The sequence below is a fragment of the Marmota flaviventris genome, chromosome 7 (assembly GCF_047511675.1).
Source record: "Marmota flaviventris isolate mMarFla1 chromosome 7, mMarFla1.hap1, whole genome shotgun sequence".
Taxonomy (NCBI): Eukaryota; Metazoa; Chordata; class Mammalia; order Rodentia; family Sciuridae; genus Marmota; species Marmota flaviventris.
The window spans coordinates 15,500,571-15,519,825 of NC_092504.1; the positions used below are offsets into that span (position 1 = coordinate 15,500,571).

General features: G+C 33.8%; 1 protein-coding gene across 3 annotated transcripts in view; it reads left to right on the plus strand.

Moving 5' to 3' along the window:
* Nucleotides 1-19,255, plus strand: part of Slit2 (slit guidance ligand 2) — a 331,792-nt gene that overhangs the window by 280,720 nt on the left and 31,817 nt on the right. For all 3 annotated transcript variants that reach the window (XM_027936332.3, XM_027936326.3, XM_027936338.3), the window contains 4 exons: nucleotides 1,892-2,055; nucleotides 12,190-12,314; nucleotides 12,475-12,572; nucleotides 13,823-13,962. In XM_027936332.3, coding sequence (XP_027792133.3) covers nucleotides 1,892-2,055; nucleotides 12,190-12,314; nucleotides 12,475-12,572; nucleotides 13,823-13,962 — 527 coding nt within the window. The remainder of the gene's footprint in view (nucleotides 1-1,891; nucleotides 2,056-12,189; nucleotides 12,315-12,474; nucleotides 12,573-13,822; nucleotides 13,963-19,255) is intronic.

Below are 19,255 nucleotides of genomic sequence, written 5' to 3' on the forward strand. Positions count from 1 at the left end.
CACTTCCCTCTAAATCTCCAAAATTTCAATAAGATAAGAAAGTTAGAAAATGAGGAAAGAGGGATGTTTGGAGAGTAGGATCCAATAGTCAATAATTTTTTTTGCTTTTCTGGGGCTGTTATTAGTGTGAGTTTTTAATCCATCTGTCAGACTGCTCTCTACTGTTCATATTCCTTCCATTGGACTATTAGGTACCAGGAGACAAAACCTCCATTTTTTTTATTTATTTTTTAATCTTTGAGCCCTCAGACCTACCTCAAAGTCAGTATCACAAACTCCATGGCTTCCATCTGCATGAGATATAATGAATGAATCCCTTAGCTCAGGGGCGTAGGATTGCCACCCTGTGTGGCAGAGGGCACATCAAAAAGGGGAAAGTGGACATTGGTGCTGGTGTTAGGGTCATGAATTAAAAATAGCTACACAGGCAGTGTGCTGCTTGGGCTGAGCAGAACCTTGTCTTTGTGTGAGCCTCTCCCTCCCACAGGGAGTGCAGTTTGAGCCTTCTCTGTCATGTGCCCTATCCTCTCTTGTATTTCATTCATGCATTTGTCTTTTATGGCTGAGATGATAAAAAACCTCTGCTCCATTCCCTTTTCCCACTTCATCTCCTGTCATAGCAAGGATTTGGTGAATGTCAGTGAAAATGAGATGAAGTGGTTCAAAAACATGATTTTGCTCATTTTTAATTTAGAAAGACTTGCATCTGACATACATCTGAAGAAAACAGTTACTATATTCCAATTCTTGCTTAAAGTCGGGCATTAAAATTGCTATAATATAAAAGATGATTTTAAGTATGTTGTAGAGATTCTGACAAAAAGAATAAGATCAAGTATACTTGAACTCCAGACCTAGAAATATCAATAATCAGAAGTTAATTGTAAATCAGAATTAATCAGTTTTTAAATGCTGCTTTATGTATCTTCTACTTGTGACCAAGTTTTGCAAATCTGTGAACAAACCAATTAACTTTTCACTCAGTTTCTTAACCTGTAAAGTAATTCCAATGTTATTGACTTAATAAAAATTACCACTTAAAATAAGATGGTGTAGTTGGTACAGATGGCATAACCCAGCTCCTATAGACAGTATAGTGTAATAAAAAATCAGCTATTATCTTAATTACTTTTCTATCACTACAACTCCTGATGTGAATCAGAACCAAAGTCCTAAAATGAAAGACTTTGTGAAATGACAGATCGTCCAATCCAGCTCTGTTAGACTAGCTTTATGTATCTTGATTATTTCATGCCATTTAGTATCTCTGTGTGTTGACACTTACCCTCACCTGAATTATCCTTCCAACCTTTCCCATCTACTTAACTCCATCTGCCCCAAGTAGGTTAGACTGTCTCAAACCATTAGCTCCCCGCCCCAAAAAATAGTAGTCTCTGTTTGTAGGCTTCTTGAGAATACTTCTACTATAGCAGTGATAAATAATTTTCAAATGAAAATTATTTGTACCTGACTATTTACTCATCTCCTCAGCACAAGGAGTTCTTTGGAGTTAAGAATGATGCTTTATTCATTCATTGAGTCCTCGGAACCTTTCATAGGGATTTGAGTTCATAGTAAATAATTAGTAAATGCAGGATGCCTTTAGAGTGTACTTATATCCAACATCAACCTTGTCTCTGAAAGTATGAGGAGGCCTTGTGAAGCTCAGGGAAGTGTTAACATTAGTGACAACTCACTAAATCCCCCAGATGCTCATGGTTCAGGAAAATTGGGACTCCCCAATGTCTCCATTTTATTCTAAAGTGTTATTATCAATAAGGCTATTTGGGATTTTCTACTGAGCATCACTTTGAATTCTGTTCCCTTAGGAAATAACAATGCTTCCATACTGTGTGTGTGTGTGTGTGCTTTTGTGGTGTTGTTTTTCCAGAGCAATTGGAGCCAACCCTCTTTACTGTGATTGTAACATGCAGTGGCTCTCCGACTGGGTGAAGTCGGAGTATAAGGAACCTGGAATTGCTCGCTGTGCTGGTCCTGGAGAAATGGCAGATAAACTGTTACTCACAACTCCCTCCAAAAAATTTACATGTCAAGGTATGGTTTTTAAATATTTGCACATCTTTTTTTTAATCACTTTTAATTCAAAAAGAAAAATTCAGCTAGACTTCTAAGTTCTAGCTGATAAGCCCAGTAAATGATGACTTTTTCTATCTCTGTTCTTGGACAAGAAAGAACTGTTACTCAAATGCCCAACTAAAGAACTAGCATTTTCAGATACATTGCGGAAATGACTAAGTTTTCTAGAGGATTTAGATAGAAGCACAATTTCTGGAAATTCCTTTCATAGTCTCTAACAAGTAAAATGTTCTGCTTTTGCCTTGTCTGAGCATGTGCCCTGCTCTTAGGGTTGCCAGGGCCCTGTGGCTTCCTGATACCAGGTAAGAAGAAACCCCTGAAGGGGTCAGCCAAACCTTCTGACCCGCCTCATGTGCCAGACACCCTGTGTGGATGTTCCCATGTCTTGATCCTTTGCATTCCGTTCTTTTCCCTTTGATGTATTTGTGAGTTCCAAATAATGTCTTCATAACAAATATTACTTTATTCCATTATTACAAGAGTAATATGTGAACAAATTCAAATCTAAGTAGGAACACTTTAAACTCTAAATAGAAAACTACAAACAATGAGAAACATTTTATTTCTGTAAACAGAAATAAAATTAACCATTATCACAAGTCTTAGATATATAAATTATATATAAATTTGTTTCATGTATTTTGATTTTTGGCAATCATATATATGAGCTTAGTTTCCTTACCAAAAATGGGATAGCTATTACTCATAAATTGTAGATGTTTTAAGAGGACTGCTTGAAATTATTATATAGAGAATAAAAATTCTTGAAACTTCTAAATCTATAGTCAGCAAACATTGAATAAGTTTGTTTTATGTTTAAAACTAAAGTCTTTTATTGTGAAACATGAAGAAGTTTATGGTATGGTATTCACTTCCAAGTCTTGCAAACCTAGCTGGGAAAATAATTTTTTTAACACTTGAACATTTATGCAGGAAAAGAATGTTTAGGGAGTAAACATTGTGCTGTAAGTAGATAACAGCATGAGTTTGAACCTCAGCCTGATCAGGGGTAAATCCTGGCTTCATTTCCCAACAGTTAGATAACCTTAGTTTAATCACTTAACAAATCTGTGCCTCAGTTTCCTCATGAGTAAGCAAAGATGACAGTATCAACCTTAAAAAGTCTTGATAGGATTAAATGTTTTGATATGTTCAGGTCACATGTCTCACTCACAGTAAACACACAATATAGGTTAGTGATGCAACTTTTCAGAACTCCAACAAAAAAAAAAAAATGGTTTATTGATAAAGAAGGAATTTTCAAAAATCACACTCACCTAACATTTTAAAATTAGCATCTAAGGCGTTATTTCATAACTAAATATGTTTGCAAAACCATCATAACTTGCAGAACATTCCAAATGTTAGCATTTTAAAACAAATCTCTTTGGTTGTTCTTTTTAAATGTATTTGGTGGAATGTAAGTGCCACAACTAATTCTAAAAGAAATAAAAGCAAGATAACCATTCACATATTTTATTGTTCTTCTTCCTAGAACTTCTTTTGTTCTCTTTGAATTTCTATTCCAGTACCTCAGAAAATTCTAACACTTTTGTACAATATGATTTGAAGTTTTTAAGTTTCCCACCATCAAAAGTCAATAAATGCTTACATTTTCCTCTGAATTGAATTTTTGTCATTAATACTGGTGCACCATTAATTGAAATGACATAATTATTTATATATGCTTTAATATCATTATTAAAAACAAGGTAAAATCTTATTGCAATGCCTTTTAAGAGGTTAGATGCATTGATTGCAAGAAACTTTACAAGTGACAATGATTTTGAACTGTTTAAATTGTTCTTTTGTAATCCCAGGTGTTTCTTTGTGGCAATGGCCAAGGTTAGTTTCCGGTGAACAGAGACGTATACCATTCTTTGGCAATGTGAGGGAGAAATTACTATTGAAGGTGAAACATGAAATCTTGTTTGGGGGAATATTATGGGGCAGATTACATGGGGAAGTTGAGAAATTGCAACCTAGTTATGTTACACCTCTCTGCTCAGGTGTACCCACATTTCTTTTTGAAGATTGCTGGTGCTTATTCTTTCTTAAGTTTTTAATTCCCTGGAGACGTTTCTGTTGTTCTTTTTGTGGGATGAGTTAGGGGATGTTATAACACAATTTTGAGAAGCTATATACTTATAGTCCACCCTGGAACATTATAGTTTGCATTAATTTATTAAATGACCTCAGAAATTCAGCACATGCTTAATATGTACATGCAAATTTAACTAAAGGTTTATTTAATTTATTTGACCTTTTAATTCTTCATTTCATGACTGTAGCATCTCACATACTTAGTATAGCCTGAATGGAAATAGGCTTGCAGAAGATAAATTCTTATCTGTACTATTCACTGCAACTTTCTGCAGATATGAAAATGTTCTCCATCTGCACTAGCTAGTATGGTAGCCCCCAGCCACATGTGATTATTGAGAAAATTAACATGTGGCTAATATGATTGGAGAACTGAAGTTTTCATTTCATTTAAGTCTAAACTTAATTATCCACATATGACTCATGGCTACCAAATTATAGTAGTAATTGCTGTAAATGCTCAGAGGAAGAAATCATGGTAATGTCCAGGCTGTAGAAGATTTCATGATGCAAAGATGTCTAAACCAGTAGTTGGGACAGATAGACCATTGTGAGGATGGTGCACCTGGTGGGCAGAACTGCAGGAGCAGAGCTGCATTGTGGGAAAGTTTTGTACCTGTTTCAGTGCCCCCAGGAAACAGAGCTGGGATTTGTTAATTGATAGATAATAGAAAGTCCTAGGTCTCTCAGCTGAACTTTGGCAGATTAGTTTAATATTCACTATATTACCAAATCAATAGATTATGCATATTTGAAGTTATCCATTAAATAGCTAAAAGCATGGATACAGGACAGTTTGCAACAGTGCAAACATTCAAAACAACACATGTCATGCAATTGCATTTAGCAGACAAGAATTTAATTCAATTTTCTATACTTTAATATAATTTTAGAGTGATAGCAAGCACTGAAACTCAGAATGTGTTTTTGCATTTGTCTCAACATTTGTCAAAATATTGTGAAATTTCCTTTTCTTATTATTTCTCTGCTAGTTCAAGAATTATGACAATTTAGACTGGATCTTTGCCAATATTACTACTGCTACCACTACTGATACTAATAATAAATGATCACTTCCTTTCTCAGTTCTTGCATTATGCTGAGCACGTTACCTACATTTTTATCATTTAATCTTGACATTATTCCTATGTGAGAACTGTCATTTTCCCATTTTAGAGAGAAAAATATTGCATGTAGGGTGACTAATAATATGTCAAAATCTGAGTAAAGGAAGACAGACTTTGAACCCTGAATCTCTGACTTCAGAGCATGTTGTTGAAATTTACTTTGTAATTTTCTATAAAAAATATGTTCAGAACAATTTATCAGTGTCAATAAGATTGCTGCCTACTATGGAAACATACTGAGAAAATGAAAATTATGAACTATTCTCAGATGTTTGCTAGAAATATTTACTTATAAGAAATGGGTTAGTAGAACGCAAGGTATTTAAATCTATTAATCAAAATAATTCACTCAAGGATATCTCCTGAGTCCTGTGCTGTTGAACATGCATGCTTTAGAAACTTGAGAGCAATAAAGTGATGTTCCTTTATCTATTTTATAATATAATGTTTTCATATTTTAATTTAATTTTCCCATTGTTAGAGCAGTGTGAATCTTTTTTATTTTATTCATGGAATGCATGTAAGTACAAAATCTCCCAATATTAAGGTTTGTCAGTATATAATTTTAAATTACAGCATAAAGATAATATTCTTTATTTGAAGCCAAGTTTATAAAACTAAATTTTAAAATAGTCATTTTATTCTGCAATAAAAATCTATGCAATTATTTTGAGGAGTTATTTCAATAAGAACTTATTCAGTTTTTCAGAGTACTTTCTTTATTGTACAATGGCTATATTTTTTGATATACAACAAAAATAAGGAACAGAATGAAACAGATGATCAGAGCATATTTAATTAATACCCAGACAAGAACATTCTTGAGTGGAAAATAGGTGGTCATTACCTCTGTATCCCAGATGACCACCTCTTCTCTTCACCTTCAGATGACATTAGAGTGATCGGTCATTCTATAAGAAAATAGAAGTTTTTGTCTCTCCTGATTTTCATTAACAAAATTATCATGCAACTTGAAATTTGCTAATTTCCAATATTCCTGTTAAGACTCCTAGTTTAGGATGATTTAGCTACACTTTAACTAAAAGACTCCAGGTGGTTTTGTTTGTTTGTTTGTTTATTTTTCATTTATAAACACTTCTTGAACACTTAAGCATGCTTAGGAGTGAGCATTCTATTTGAAATTAATGATATATATCTTCATTCATTTAATAAATATTACAGTTCCTACTATATGCCAAACACAGTTCTGAGGTTGTAAGAATACAGCATTATGCAACATAGAATATAAACCTCTATCTTCTTGGAGTTTATATTTTATTAGTATATATGTTAAAGTAGATAATTCTAAAATAATATGGAATTTTGGTGATAGAAATACATATTAGATATTAGTGATATCTACTTGAACTACACAACTATGAAATGGTAGTGACATTGCCGTGTCCATGAAGCCATCAGGACATTGTCACAGGAAGCCAAGTAGAAGTGAAATTAGAAATGGAACAGAGGTGGAGACCCAGGTAGTCAGGTGTCTGATAGCCATGGGATCAAATAAACACACAGAAACGCTGCTAAAAAAATGTAATTACTTCATTTGTAGGAGTCAGCTTGAGTGTCAAGAACCTGGAAACTTTTGAAATCCTAAAATAATTAACATTTTGCCACCCACTGGCTGATCTCTTGTCCTAATTATATACATTAAGAATCCTGTAGATTTGGGAACTCCTAGTAGAAATTTGACCACCCCTCAGCAACAACATTGAAATACTACTAATTTTTAGCAAGGGCAACTTCTTCCTTTTGGGGGGATTTTTTATAAACTTGGTTTGTGTCTCAAAATTGTTGATTGATATTATCTTTAGTTATTAACTAAGTATGAAGATGATTAACTAATTTACCCCAAACTAGAAGTAATGGAAAATTCACTATTTTGAAACATTATTTAGAATTTTACACTTTCAGATTTAGGATCACTAATATATTGTTTTAATTTTAAAATAGCATTATTTTGGGGGGATTATAATGTATACATTAGCTAAATTCAGATTATATATATAGTATATAGTTATATATATACTATATATATATATATATATAATTATCAAAAGTATATAGTTATATAGTTATATATCAAAAGCACCACTGTTTAAAAAATAAACAGGGACTATTTTTCATTATATGTTTTAAGATTTTGAACTGGGAAATTTTTAACTGACATTTGTTTTAATAGGGTCAAGAAAACCAACAATTATACATTCAGTTTTGAACATTTCACATCCATATTCTCTTTTTATAATTCCATAAAATAAGTATTGTTCTTTTATGTTTAAACATAAGAAGTTCATTTATTGGTCTAAGATCACATTTAAACTGGAGTCAATGATCAAGCCTGGTGATCCTAAAGGAGTCACATGTAACCTTTTATGCAATGCAAATTCATAGAATTTTAACCCCCATCATCTGGTGCCCATCTGTATCTCAACTGAAACTATTATGAGGACTCCAACAACTTGCATGTTTCTAAATTCAATGGCTTCTTTTCAGTTACCATTGGCTCTCTCTTCATTTTAGGCAATGGTGGCTACAGCTCCTTTATATACATTATAGTTTCCTCTTTCTTTGTTCTGATTGCCAACATCTCCTTTTTAACACAGTCTTTAATGTAGACACGTGTAATTCTGTCCTTGGCCCTATTACATTCTTGATTGATTTCAGTCTGTTGCTCAACTATCTAGCCATGACTTTCATTATGAACTTCAAACGCATCCTTCCATTCACTTTGTGGATTCCTTTGCCTTAATGGTCTGTAGAATCTAAAAACAAGTATTGTAAGATTGCCTTCTCATTTCCCACATTCTTTCTCTAATTGATACATGTGTGTCTTGACTGCTGAACAGTAAGTTTTTCCAGGAACTCAGGCATTTTTTTTTTTGGCCTTGATCCTCCCAAACATAACCTGGTGCCTGGCAAAAAGTAGATCCTCAATAATTATTTGATAAATAACAATAGAATGTTAACAAATATATCTCTGCTGTTAATGCTTAAGAAATGCAGTAATAGCAAGTGAAACATAGACTCACTGGTCTTGAATAAAAGTCTCCTTTTGGCTCATTATGACCAACATCAGATATTCTCTACATGTCTTTTTGTCTTTGTTCTACATCAGACTGCACTAAGGGCAAAGCTAGAGAATTATGTTGTTGGATTCATGTTTCTGGGGGATGCCAGAATTAAGGGAGAGTCAGGAGCGTGGTTAGAAGTTTTTGTTTGGAGCTTTCGGCAATAAATCATAGTGATATACAACTCTCAGTGGGTGGCAATATTGGAGTTAGGTGCATAGCTAGTGATTTGAGTCAAGTAAGCAAGTCCGCCTACAAACCTTAATGGATTTGAAGTCCAGCAGTTCGTTCATTAAAGATTAAAGTAATTGACAGAAACAGACTGTGAACCAAACCTTCTTCTCATTTCCCTTTGAATTATTAAACTAAACACACCTATATCCATGGAGCTGATGTTACATGCTTTCTTAAGTCAGGACCAACTATTGCATCAATCCAGGTACCCTACTCCAGCCGTATTCATTTCAGCAACACTAGTACACAACCATCTTCTGGAAATGAGATTTCTTCTCCATGGTGCCCATTGCACAAAAACTAATTTGTTGACAATATTTGAACCGTTCTTGGAAACAGTTAGCTTTATAAAAGGAAAAGGCTTGAAAATTACATTTCCCTTCCAAGCAGCAATGCCAGAACCAAAAGAACCTCCCCTGCTTCCTCAAGTTATTCTGTTTCTTTTAATGGCTGTTCACACCAAATTTCCAAATCATGATCATATTCCTCAACAATATGAAAATCATTAACCCTGGGTTCTGGTACACCAGAAGTTAATTATGTCTTGATAACTGCTTCCATTCCCATGATGTTCTTAATAGTTCCTATATAGTTTTCAAAATTTTCAACCATCCCTGGAGTCCTTGTGTGTGTGTGTATGTATGTGTGTGTGTATATATATATATATATATATATATATATATATATATATATATATACAAAAAACACACACATCATTGTAAGTATTTGGAGATACAAAAGAATTCTGCTATGTACATTTGGAATTTATACAACCTACAATCATCTTTTGCATTCCTCAATTCAAATTCAAGTAATAGAAATAAATTATCTTTGAAGAACTGATTTTAAAGAAAAATATCAGAAAGGAGGAGCAAATAGAATGCCAGCTCTAGAAGTCTGTTTTACTAACTGAAGTTAGAACTCAATATTTTACTGTGTTCCCAAATCCAGTGCCCCCAAAACAGTTCGGCATGTTTAACAAATTGTCAGAGTAGCCTTTCAATGTGAAAATGCTTATTACCCTGATTTTTCAACTACACTGAATATTTATACAAAGAGACAAAAATCTTCTTTCATATACATGTACAAATTCTCAATATGAAAATAATTCAGCTTAATTAGTAATGTAGGAAATTAAATTTGTTCCTAGGAAAAAATGGACAAATTAGATATTGCTTATTAGTCATTTGGTTCAGTGGACATCTACTAAATAAAATTATAGATTCTCTGGTAAAATGGACAAAGATTCCTTCATCCCAGCAGTTTTGTTACCTATTGATTTATTAAGTTCTTCAAGGTATATCCACGTCCTCTGCCCAACACTATCTCTAGCTTCTTATCTAAATGCTTAAACTTAATTTTTGAAAGGCATCTCATTGCACAGGATGAACTTGAAAACTGCCAGCCCTGAACTCTTCTACTCAATCATAGACTTAACAAGTTTGAAAGCACAGAAAGACCAAAAAACATTTTTCCTCAAGGTCTTGGGATACAGCCAGATGAATGTTCACATGCTTGCACATACTGACCTGATGTTTTGCTTGCATTTCACAAAGGTTTCATCCCGTACCTTTGTTCTGAGTTCCATTCTTTCTTCTCTCCCAAATAATTAGATATGTTTTTGCTATTACTGACTCTAAATAGAATTTTACCAAACACAAAGCCATTTATTGTGAGATGTTATGCTAATTTAATTAACTGTTTGAACTAATTCCCACCTTTAATTTCTCCAATATGCTGATAAGTGGAATTTTTTGTTCTATAGTTGATAAGTAATGGGGGAGGTAAGAAATTGAACTCCATGAGGCCCACTTCAGAATTAATTCCAGTAATTTCCAAACTATATTTTGATACAGAGACTGAACTAAGTTGTTTTGGTTACCAAGAAAAAAGTGGAAGAGATACTGGTATTGATATGGTGGTCCCTAGTGAGTGAGGTATCACTAAAAGCAGTTACCACCCTTCCCATTAACACTGTCATCCCAATAACTGTCATCCATTTCCAAATGTTGAAAAGAAACAGGAATTTCTATGTAAATATAACTCAGGGTTTTCCTTTTTAGTTCAGTATTGTTAGTAGAAAAACAACACAAAGCACTCTCTTTTTCATGGGTTTTAATTCAAAATTGTTATTTGAATAAGTACTGGTATTTCCCATGGTGATGAACTCCACAACCACTATGTAAATTTATTTTCTCTTGCATAACTCACAAACATATGCTCTAATCTGTAGAGTGATTTCATGAAAGGTAGCTTAAATAAGCAGAAATCATACAGTATTTTGGTGAAGTTACATTAGAAGGTTATGTCAGTGATAATAAGGATTGGGGGCATGCTCAACATATAATCACAATAATTATCCAAACTACTTTGTTAGGAATTGTGTGTAATGACATGCAGGACTGAATTTACTATTGCTCATTCCAATGAAGATAAAGAGCTACAAAGAGATCATTGGTAACAACAATACAATGAATTTTTTATAAAATATTTCTATTTTATGTATAGAGATATCACTTTTCCATAATCCTAGTCAGAAACAGCTTCTTAAAAGAAAGCTAATGAGCTTTTACAAATGTAAAAATGTAGCATCAATGGAACATAATTTTATGGAGAATAGTTCATTTTCAGCATTATTAGCCATTTATCAAATAAGTGCAAATAATGGGAAACTAGTTGCATTTCATCTAGGCCTACTATGGATCATGAAACTTAAAAATGTGAGACTGCAAGTATAGATCATTTTAATGATATTTATTTTTCTTGGAGAGGAAAATGTGAATCTCAGCCATTATCTATTGTGCTAAAGAACTAACAAACTGAATTAAAAGGATGCAAGGGAGAATGTAATGGAGACTACATTTTTACTTTATTTCTATATGTATAATAGTAGCAGTGAGGCTGGGGGTATAGCCAGTGATAAAGCATGGCTTAGCATGTGTGAGGCCCAAATTTCAACCTCTAGCACACACATAAAACAATACAAAACAAAACCAAAAAACCCAAACAGCTCACCAAGATCACAGAACACAGATTGTATCTCCTGTGTGAAAGTAACAATACCAAGCTAGTGCTATCTGGGAATGTGTGTTCTATTATACTTTTAATTATAGTGATATATTTCTACTTTTTCATAAAACTCTCATATCCCATCACTACATTCGTGGTCCTCTCTGAGACTAATAGCATGCATTTCCATGAAACTGGCTAAAACTGAAATGTAGGCAGTTACCATGAAATGCATCCACATAAACTTTGAACTCATAAGGGAATTTACCCTGTGATGTTGATGTCATTAACATTAGACACAAACCCCCTAAACTATCAATCCAGAGTCCAGATCTGACCCAAAACTATCACAGCCATGTGTTGCATGTTTGAACACCTGATTATGCTGATTCCTTGTTTCAATTTGTTGGGGAAACACATATAGATACATGACCTATAATTGTATCCAAAATTTACTGTTACATTAAAGAGTAGAAATTATTTTAAATGAACTAACATTGAAAAAAATCTCTTTCTCCTATTTTTCAATTAATTTTTAGGCCCTGTCGATGTCAACATTCTAGCTAAGTGTAATCCCTGCTTATCAAATCCCTGTAAAAATGATGGCACCTGTAACAATGATCCAGTTGACTTTTATAGATGTACCTGCCCCTATGGCTTCAAGGTAAGTAGATGCTGTCGTGAGAGCCACAGTCTGGAAACATATCTTTTTTTCTTTTCTTTTTTTTTTTTTGGCATGCCTCCATAATTCTACTATGCTTTCTCTGTGCGCTGTGGATGTCCTCATTTGTATTCAACCTAAAACTTGGCCATTCCTTCTACAGGGGCAGGATTGCGATGTCCCAATTCATGCATGCATCAGTAACCCATGTAAACATGGAGGAACTTGCCATTTGAAAGAAGGGGGAAAAGATGGATTCTGGTAAGTCATGAGGCTGTGATTTCCTTTGTCTGAAGTATTGGAGAAAGAATAACTAAGAAAACAGGCATTTTCCTTTTCGAACCCAAGGGCATTCTTTTAAAAAAGAAAAACAGAATAAAGACAATATGTATTGGTCCCTCCCAGAGGTATACTGCAATATTAAAAACAAATGGAGACTCCACAGGGTTCTCAGCTTAGGATGTTACAAATCAAAAATTTAAAAACATGCACATACACATATGATTAATCAAGTCAGATTAGGGCAAGACAAAGTGTTGGCTCAATTATGCTAATTAATAGCCAACTCTTCCCTTACTGCAAGTCCTGCATTCATCTGATGATTTGCTTATTGCTTTAACAGACAGTGTGCAATGATGAGATGTAGGTCCCACTGAAACAGAAAATTAATGATTCATTTCCAGGCCACAATATACATAGACAATCATGCTGTGAACATTTTAAATCTGGAATTATTTAATCATACAGTACAATTACTTCAGATGTACTTCATGAATTATGAAAGAGTCCATTAAGTGACATTAAGAATTTCACTTTAGAATGCTAATCTACTACTAACACTTGTTAGAATTGTCACTTTATAGAAGAAAAATACTTCATTTCTGTTACAAAATTTTCTCTTATCCATCTACACTTTACTCAAAGCTCATACTGATATTACTCGAGATTAAATATACAATATTTTGTGTGGTAAATTGCATTTATTATCTTAGAGAAAATGTTCATATTTTGTAATTGCAAGGAAGTCAAAACTTAATTTTTACATTTCTTTTTTGTTGCCAGACATCTTAAACATTTCATATAGAGTAGGAGATGATGTGATTTTAAGAATCAGAATTAGTTCCTCCTCATTTCTGAGTAAAGAAGCATAAATTACTCTATTAGAGAAAAACTTGGAATTAAGATATCTATGATTGTGGAGTCAAACTTTATTTCTGTATCAGACCTGGAAATATTGGTTTTTAAGACCCTGAAGCCACTTACCATCTTGAAGCCAACATAAGTTTTATTTTTTAATGTTTTCTGGTTTGTTTGATATTACATTAAATCAATACTTACAACATGTCACTTCAAAACTTTTAAAAAACAAATTCTTATAATTTTATGAGCCCTATAATTTACAAATGTATTTATGGTTTTTTTTCAATATTTAGATCACATGGATTTAAAAACCAGCAAAAAAGATGTGAATTGTTTTTGTGTTTATTTTGCCTTTCTGCCCTGATATTCAGGTGTATCTGTGCTGATGGTTTTGAAGGAGAAAATTGTGAAGTCAATGTTGATGATTGTGAAGACAATGACTGTGAAAATAATTCTACATGTGTTGATGGGATCAATAACTACACATGCCTTTGCCCACCTGAGTACACAGGTATGAACACTGGGAAACATTATGCCATCAATCACTGTGTCTCTTTGAAAGCATCATTGGCACTATGCTCCTATTTATTTACTAATCCATTCTATTATTCTATAACTGGTAGGTGTTTTGTAAATTAGATATAATGTAAATAATGGAAGGAACTAAGATGGTTTCAGACAATCAAATATAAGACCCAGCAAGCTCAGTGCAACATGAGTCCATTATAAAGTCATTGCTCTGCAGCAAAAAAGAATTTTTCATGTAGAAAGTTCTTATCCCACAATTCAATAGCATTTCCATTTAAGTCATTTTCCCCATACAAACCAACTCACCAAAACATATGTGAAAAGAGAGAATTTTTAAAATAGCCAAAATGTAATTAAACATTTGAGATACTTCGTCTATGTTTATTTTTTTACCAGCAAGTATTTGCTTCTAGTGACCCAAGTCCTTCAAGATGAAAATCAGGAAGAGACTGAACATTTGGGATACTCTTACAAAGCCATCACCCTTTTTCTGGCATTTTGTCTCTGTGGGTGATAAATCTCATATGACTATCGAAATTGCTAAACTTCCACTCAATTTAAACCAATTTGCTATAAAATCAACATCAAGTTTATGGCCTATCTATTTTGACAGAGCATCTGTTTGACTGATATTTGTGACTATGAGTAAGAAAATTCATAGTTGTCTTTTTGTTCCTTAATCTCTTATATTTAATGGAGAAAAATAATTCCATATTATAGTTTTTAAAAAAATAAAGAAGTACATTCTACTAGTCTATTGAAAGCTAACATTTCCATTTATCTGGATATTTTTATTAATTATATTTCCATTAAATCCAATACATAGTTAAGAAAATCAGAGACTGAAATATCTATAGATGTGGCTAAGGCTAACATCTCAAAACATTGAAGATGCACACACCTCTATATAGCTAACTTTCATAGGGTTTGTTGGAAAACCACTGAAATTTAAATTTTTATCAATACCTTTCTTGATGGGAAAGTATCTTTCATGATGAAAAACTGCTAAATACAATAATGAAGTTCAGTTTTAACAGCTCAGATCTGTTTAAGGGTCTCTGAAGCTGCATTTTCTGTGATTCAGGTCTTTTAAATAGGAGTAAGGCACCTTATGTCATGTAATGTTATACTGTTTTCAGAAGAAATGTGAGCATGCTGTATCACTAATTGTTCTATTACATGGATAGAGTGTTTATACTGCTTAGCAGGCAAAATTTGAGCATTCTTTGATATTTTGTATTAACCACGGGATAAGGATAGGAAATAAATCTAAACATGCACCTATAGTACAGGGGTTTGAAAGAGTTTAGGTGCTACAAAGCTCTCACTTCCACCAATAAAACTTATACCTCTCATACTTGGCATGACCCTGTGGCCACAGATTCTGGAGCCCTTACAGCTACTCTGATAACCTGAGGGCTAATTTGATATGTGTAAAAACCCAATGTTTGCACTAAAATCTGTTACTTAATACTGTCTTAGGACAAAAATAGGTCTCTTTTTCTGTCATTGTTCTGATCATTTTGAAAAGTGATTAAGAACCCACTTAATCTTGGAGACCTCTATAAACCAACCTACTGTGATTCCACCAGACAAATGAGACCCAAGCATTGCAAGCATAATTTTGCTATCTATGCCTTTTTATGCATGGAAACCAAGAATGGATGAATGAATATATATAAATATTTTCCCTTCCTGATGAAATCTGGGCTTGGAGCACAGCTGTGTTCAGGTTCTTGTATGTCTTTCTTACGATAATTTAAATAAGGTGGTAGATACTGAGTTGGTTTGAAGGGGTCCCCCTGCTTTGGCTTTAGCTTTGCTATTCCTTATTCTTTTGTTTTCTTTTTCTGTCTTTGTCTTATCTGCTCACCTTTCATTTCCTAGGCTCTCATCCTACACGTCTTTGACACATGTCCTCCCATCTTGAATGGTTCTATTCAGTGCACCTTCCTCTGAGAAATGTGACTTTCCCAACTACATCAGATCTCTTCCTTTAAAACATATCATAATAACCCAAAGCTTAGCAAAACCACTTCTTAGCCAAAATGTGACATTTATGAAAGCTGTCACGCAAGAACCTACCATTACTACCCATTAAGAGGTTTGTCTCTGCAGAGGAACTGAAACCCCTTTAGACTTTTTAGCTTATAACTATTACAAAAATTGGATTGCTTTAATTTGGGCAGAGGATCAAGAAAAATATTGAACTCAAGAGAAAGTGCATGACATACAAAACATGAAGATATTACCATTATAACCTTGGACAGGGTCTTGTGGGCCATGAAATTTTGACAGTTTGGCAGTATAGAAGATATCTAAATGGGGAAAATTTATAACTCATCTTTTAACTGTAGTGTTTTTGTGCATATGTGAAATGAGCTCATTTCAAAAATATCAAACAACCATCTGCATTTTGAAATCAGTGGCACATAAGTGGCCTTTAATTATAGGAAAGTATAAATCAGACTCTAGAGTTTTATATCCTGTTTCATCCAAGTCTTCAGTTAGGGAGGAATTTTCTTATAATGTAACTATATTGTGTTAAATTTAATTTTGGAATCTGATTAATGAGCATGAGATCTGGGAACAGAAACCCTGCTATGCTCAGGGAATATAATAATGTTGTCATTGTTTAAAAATCATTTGAGTCACAAGTTGCTTTTTGCTTTGAAGATTTTTCACTCTGCATGCCAAACACACACAATAAGAAAGTAAACTCTGTTTAGGTACCAATAGGTACTACCAATAAAACTTCATAGAAAAAGCTCATGAATTATTATGGTGTCAATGTTTGCATTGTCACCTATGTGAAGTTAAAATGAGCATAATTTTGTCAATGGAGAAAATCCAGAGATCTGAAAATAATCATGCAGAGCAATGATGACATGATGAGTGGGCCATAAACTGAATTAGAAGAGGGCTGCGAATATGGCTTAGTTGGTAGAGCGCTTGCCTCACATGCTCAAGTCCCTGGGTTGAATCCCCAGCACCACACACACACACACACACACACACACACACACACACAAACACACAAAAAAAAAATTTAAAAAGGAAGAAAGAAAAAAGAAATACTCTAAGGAAAGTGACCACCATTGGGTGATTTATTAAACGTTATTTCTATACTGAGTAACCAAAATATCACAGTAAGTAGTTAATGGTTTATTAGAAGAGAAAACTCTTGCTTTTTCTTCCTGAATAGATTTATAACATAAATCTTAAGGGCCACTGCTGTCATTCTGTCCTCACCCTCATCATCAAAACTGTTCTTCACTTCAGCCCATCCCCTGTCCAGCTAATTGCACAGTGCATGACTGAGGAGTATTCTTCTGGCAAGATTAATTTTTGAAAGGTTAAATTATAAATTAAAATCACTGTTCTAAGAATTGGGAAAGTAGAACTTGGAATTGTTAAATAATCTAAGAATTGATTCTACAGTTTTAATTTTAGCTTCAGATTTGGAGCTTGTTTTTTATATTTCTAACTCAATATCTTCTTCCTGAAAACAAGCCCCTTTTTTGACAAAAATATTCAAGAAATTTCTTAAACTGGCCAAGTTCAAAACCAACAAAAACATGAAATATGGACACCTTTTCTTGGGCTCTAGAGCTATATAGTGTTGAATTGAACAATGTGTTTTTTCATGTTTCACAACAGAAAAGAACCCTGGATCTGGATCTATTATGTCAAGACTAATGTGTCTTAAGTAACTCATTCCTCATGGGACCGCATACAATTATGATGCAACGCTGATCATATTTTAGGCCCTCATATTGCTTACTAGTATTAAATGAATTAGGAAAAAAGAAGATTTCCATACAAGTTGGAAACATAAAGTCTCAGAATCCATGTTGTGGAAAATATTCAGAACATTTTAATTTCTCCATTTTATGCCATATCGGTTTTTTTGTTGTTGTTGTTGTTGTTTGTTTGTTTGTTTTTCCAAATCTCTAATGCCCACACACAAACCATTCACTGTGCATCTTAAATAGCCAAGCAACCAGTGTCACCTCCCCTGGTCTAGATGCAGACCTGTAGCTCCCTGTGATGGCGTTTACACTTTGCCTCCTTTCCCTCCATGTGTATGCTTTTGGCCCAGCTGTAGGTAAGAAATCTAAGCTTCGCTTTTGTTTGCCTCCTCACCCTGGCTTCTTTGTTAATGCTGCCATTGGCTTCCTGTGCTCTACTGTTGTATCGCGATGTAAAAAGTCTCTTGTCTCTTCTGTCTTTGTCGCTGCCAGCTGCTAATCTGAATGAGGTGGAAAAAGGTTAGTTGCCTTTTCACTCTATTATGACCTTTGTTTTAGTTTTCCTCTTTCTTTTAAAGTTATGTAGCCTTAACTGTGTGTACCTGATAAGGAATGTTTACAGAACATGAAGTCAGAAATCAATACCTCAAATCAGCCATTTAGATCCTTGATATGTGTATACCTGTGTCAAACACTGTAAAATGCACCTATGGAAGGCACTTGATACTTTTCTAGAAAGCTACAGTAGAGATTATCTGAGTGGGAAGAAGGAGTGGCTAAGAAAAGCACTAATATTTTCTATTTCCTTTTTGTCCATATGCTTTTACTTTTTTAAACATGTCATGGACATATATTATCTTTATAATGAAGAACTTAGGTCATTGATTATAATAGGTAAACTGTACATAGAAAATATTTAAAGTATATGGATTTTCCCCTAACTTTAAACCTATGTCTTTAGTAATATGAAACATGGAAAATGTTTCACTATATGTATTTACTGGAACATTTTATAAAAATGAATACTACAAAGCTCAAGAGGTTAATTTACAGAATGAAATAGTCAAAATTGTATTCAAGAATTCCATGGATACTTTTAAATTGTGAAAAGAGGCATATTTGATCATTGCCATCAGTATGGACCACAAGTCTCCTCCAAAGTATCAGAGCCCAGAAAAGAGAGACAGGGATTAGAGTGATAACCACATCTGGGGATTACGATGGAATCTTCTTCTTCTTACAGACTCTGAATTATAACTCATGCCACTGAATTTCAATCACTAAGCACACAAAAGTCTTCAAGTAGCAAGTTCAGAAACACTGTCATAGGACCACACATGCCTGTCTTGATAGTTCCCTTTGTATATAAAGTCCTTGTAGCGTTACAGGGCTGATATTGAATCATGGCCGCTCTGTCCTCTCTTGCTAAGCACTCCATAGCCTCTTGCTGCATTGTTTGAGTGATTTATCTGCTTGCTCAGTCTATCTAAGAAACACAGCCTCAGTCTATCTCAGAAACACAAT